The sequence below is a fragment of the Nicotiana tabacum genome, unplaced genomic scaffold (assembly GCF_000715075.1).
Source record: "Nicotiana tabacum cultivar K326 unplaced genomic scaffold, ASM71507v2 Un00333, whole genome shotgun sequence".
In the NCBI taxonomy this organism is placed as follows: Eukaryota; Viridiplantae; Streptophyta; class Magnoliopsida; order Solanales; family Solanaceae; genus Nicotiana; species Nicotiana tabacum.
In genome coordinates this window covers 16,916-21,723 of record NW_027438570.1, presented here as the reverse complement: position 1 = coordinate 21,723, position 4,808 = coordinate 16,916, and the positions used below count along the sequence as shown (strand labels likewise).

General features: G+C 40.4%; 1 protein-coding gene across 1 annotated transcript; it reads right to left on the bottom strand.

Moving 5' to 3' along the window:
- Positions 1-1,338: 1,338 nt before the first annotated feature.
- On the bottom strand, positions 1,339-2,034 carry LOC142179087 (secreted RxLR effector protein 161-like). Its single transcript, XM_075248911.1, has one exon. The coding sequence runs from the start codon at positions 2,032-2,034 to the stop codon at positions 1,339-1,341; it is 696 nt and encodes a 231-aa protein (XP_075105012.1).
- Positions 2,035-4,808: the final 2,774 nt, after the last annotated feature.

Genomic DNA, 4,808 nt, shown 5'->3' with positions numbered 1-4,808 from the left:
GAGCCACATATTCATAGTCATTTTCACTATCCTCATGCTCCTCCTCAAATAAAGATCTCAGTTCAGGGACAACAATGCATAATGGCTCAATATAGAAATGAGGAGAAGGGGAGAGATCAATATTGACTTGTGGTTCTTGTGGAGAACCAGGGGTTTTATCCCAAGTAGAAGCATAGGGCCCCTCTTGGGTGGAGGGATGAGGTCCCTCAGTTGGTTCCCCAGTAGTATTGTCAGGTGCCAAAGTTTCGACATGCACCGGTTCCCTACTCTCTATCTGTGTACCATTTCTTTTTCCTCTGAGACCAATTCGCTTCCGACACACTCGCATAACCCCCAATAAGACTTCCCTCAGTAGCTATTGACAATATATTTTCTATAGGCTCTTGTTCTTGTAACTCCAAGGTAAACTCAGAAGACATAAGAAGAGCATTACCTATAGAATCGGCAGCATACCGATCAAGGCATGAGGTAGTCTTTGGCGATTCATCACTGTTATAACCCACTCCTTGCATCTCAAAACTTTCTTCCACTGGTTGACTAGAGATTCCCTTATGTTCTTTTTCCGCCACTATATCTACTTCTACCATTTTTTTTGACGAGACAAAAGGAGAGGTCGCTGCCATAAATTACTTGGGAGTCGAGGTTTTGCGACTCCGATGAGAGCTAGTACTCGACTGAGTTGGAGAGGAACCATTATGTGGTTGTGACTCTAGCTTAGGGTTTGGATTAGATGGTATAGGGATTATAGGCTCTAGCACTGGGGTTTCAATGGGTGAAGACACAGTGGGGACGATGCTTGGATCATTCTGAGTTTCCAAATTTTCAGACATGATGGAGGGTAGTGAGAATTCGATGGGAAAAAAAGAGTGTTTGGTTTGAGGCAAAAAAGGGAATTTTTGGCTTTGATGTGAACAATTATGATAGTGACTGTGAGAGAAGTTATTTAAGAGGGGTGAGGGACCGGTTAGGAACGAGTATCAATATGGGTAGATGGGTCATTTCATAAAGGGTAGGACGTTTGAGTTCCAAAAAGAGAGAGAAAGGAAAGATTGACATTTTAATGACGTGGCACCATTTTAGCCGTTAAAAAGATATGGATGAAAGTACATAGAAACTACTAACGTGTGTCAAGGGAACCAGGTTCCCTGACAGATTTTGTAAATGTGATCTTCATCCTTTTGACTGAAATGCAATATCATTGGCCACTTGTTTTCTCTGTAATCGTCATGTGTGTCTACTTGCAACGGTATAGAGATGAGTTAGACTTTACCAGAAAATACTTTTTAGCAATTTTACCTACACATTTCTTTCATAGCCAATCATTAAGGGACCAGTTCCTTAGCTTGATTTTATTAACCCTAGTGCCAAGCGGTTCCTTTCAAAGTGTTCTCTGCTCAGTGCTTTGGTGATGATGTCTGCAATTTGATCTTCTGTGCTACAAAATTTCATGCAGATGAGCCCTTTTTCAACATTATATATATGGAAGCGGTGTCGCACATCAATATGCTTTGTTCTCTTATGTTGAACCGGATTCTTGGCCATGTTGAGAGCAATTGTGTTGTCATATAGTAAGGGCACACAGTCAGAAAATATACCAAAATCTTCTAGTTGTTGCTTGATCCATAGCAATTGAGCACAACAAGAGGAAGCCGCCACATATTCAGCTTCAGTAGTTGAAAGAGCCACTGAGTTTTGTTTTCTTGTACCCCGTGAGATCAGACATGATCCCATAAAATGTGCCATGCCAGAAGTGCTTTTTCTATCCACTAGATAACCAGCATAATCAGTATCAGCATATCCGATTAAATCAAAGTTATTTCCTGAGGGATAGTAGAGAACCAGGTCCTGCGTGCCTTTGAGATACCTCAGGATTCTTTTGGCAACCTTCAGATGAGATTCCTTTGGATTAGACTGAAACCTAGCACAGAGTCCCACACTGAAAATAATATCTGGTCTGCTTGTTGTGAGATACATGAGTGACCCTATGATAATTCTATAAATGGTCTCATTTACAGGAGAACCATGTTCATCCATGTCCAGACAAGTAGTGGTAGCAATAGGAGTATCAATGATTTTTTATCCTTTTATATCAAATCGCTTTAGAAGCTCCTTGATGTACTTTTGTTGACTTATCATTGTCCCCTTAAGAGTTTGCTTGACTTGTAATCTCAAAAAGAAATTTAATTCCCTCATAATGCTCATTTCAAACTCACTTCTCATGAGTTTTGTAAATTCCTCACACAGTGAGTCATTTGTTGCTCCGAACATAATGTCATCCACAAATACTTGCACAATGAGTAGGTTCCTCCCTCGTTTCTTCAAAAATAAGGTGCTGTCAATTTTTCCTCTTGTAAAACCATTTTGTAGAAGAAATTTGGAAAACCTTTCATACCAATCACGAGGAGCCTGCTTTAGCCCATATAATGCCTTGTCAAATTTAAAAACATGCTCAGGATGCTCATGATTCTCAAATCCAGGTGGTTGCTTGACAAATACTTTTTCTTTTAGAAAGCCATTCAGAAATGCACTTTTGACATCCATTTGGAATAATTTTAATTCCATATGAGATGCAAAGGCAATGAGGATTCTGATGGCCTCCATTCGAGCAACTGGAGCAAAGGTTTCATCAAAGTCAATCCTTCTTCTTGATTGTAGCCTTGAACTACTAGCCTTGCCTTGGTTCTAGTTATGTTTCCAAACTCATCAAGTTTGTTTCTGAATACTGATCGAGGACAAACCTACACCACTATAGAGTAGCGAGTATGGTCGATGCAGTTTTACCCAACGAGGTCAGGATCGATTTCCACAGGGAGTTAATTTGGCTTGGAGTTGGGTATCTAACTAATCTAGATGTGCGTATTGTTCCTAATTGCACTTCCAAACATTGTTGCGATTGATTCTATTCTAATTTTATACTATTGTATGCTATAAGCTAAGTACAATATTTTTGATGAAAGTTTTCAAGTGTTAAAAGGCACTAGGGAAGTGACTTCCTCCTAGGTGAGTATCTAATGGGTATCAAAAATCTAGGACAAGCTTGTTATGATTGGGGTCATGATATAACCATCACACATAAGTGCTCACTCTATACCTCTCCGTAGTTTGAGTGACTTTGCCCGATTTGGCTTTCTCAAGCCCAAATGGGTGTTCATACAATACAAGTAAAATTGGCTCAAGTCGGATATTACTATCTCTAGGTTTAAGCCTTTAATTGGGGCTATCAATCTCTTGAGTTCACCCCAATTCCTTGTTAGCCTAATTTTCCTAGACTTAGTCCGAGCCTAAGTCATAAAGGCATGATTCAGTATTTGCAACCACTAATTCTATAATTTTAGCATGAATTAGGCTAAATATCACTAACCCATAAATAATTAAGCCCTAGAATTCAAGACCCATTAAATACCCACACTAGGGTTGGGTCACAACCCTAGCTATGGGGTCTAGCTACTCATAATAACAGCAGAAATCAAAGATAATGATGAAATATAAGCCATAATATTAAAGTACAAGATAAGAATCTAAAGTTTGAAGGTAAATCTACTCTAAAATTGCCCAAAAAGGAAAAAATCAGCCATTCACGTGCTCTGCTAAACAAAACTTAACCTAAAATTGATAAAAGGGTCTATTTATACTAGGCTGAAAATTTCGGACAAAAATTCCCCGCTCTCAGCGTCCACGCTTGGGTTTTCGCGGCCGCGTAATAGTGAGTGTGATCCGCGTTTATTCATACCTGGGCCAGGGTAGATCTTCATTTCATGGACCACGTAATGTTCACCGCGTCCGCGTGAGATTCCTTCGCGGCCACGTAATTTGGACGCAGACCGCCTTCTTTATTTATGCCCATTTTGCAAAGTCTCTGAACCTCGACAAACGATGTCCGCTAAATTCCAACCGTGGCCGCGCCAGTCACTTCACGGTCGCATCTTTCTGCTGCTCTCAACGCTCAATTTTAGTGCTCAAAACAGCTTCTCTGAATCTCTATTTCGCGGTCCGCTGAATAATGGCCGCCTCAGCGATAATTATTTCGCGGCCGACCTTTTCTATCACGGTCCGCGTTCCACAGTATTGGTCCAGACTTGGTTTTTGTTCATGTTTGACTCCTTTATGAGTTGGTTATGGCTTCTTTAGCTCATTTCGAACAAAACCCTGCAAGCAAGCACATTAAGTTAGTTTTCGGAAATACCTTTACGCATTTTTGGCTCAAAACCTAAGTAAAAGAGAGCAAATAATAGGCTAAAATCCCTACTTATCAAATACCCACATGGTTCCTATAACAATTCTGTTAGCAGGTCGTGGAACCAGGTGCCATACGTTGTTCCTTTCAAATTGATGGAGTTCTTATTGCACAGCCGTAATCCAATCAGCATCTTCCAATGCTTCCTTGATGTTTTTGGGCTCAATTTGAGAGAGAAAAGTTGAGAAGGCAAGCGCGTTTCTTGTCTTTGAACTGGTTTGAATTCCTGAGTCAAGATGAGTGATCATATTTTCAGTAGGGTGTGAACTTTTGTGTTTACAGTTAGACAACGGAACCTCATTGTGGGAAGGTCTAGGTATTTCTGAATGTGATCCTTGGTTGTCGTGAGTTCTCCTTCTCACCTCAGCATGTGGGGTGCCTTGTACAATATCAACAACTCTGTTTTCAGCTTGAGTTGCTGTGATTAAGGAACCGGGTTCCTCCCCATCAGTTGGAGATATGATTGCACCATCATCATTTGATTCCTTGATATGGTTCATCATGTCAGCTTTTCCATTTGACATGTCAATGACTTCACCAGGGATAGTTGATTGTTCTCCATCTTGATCAATCT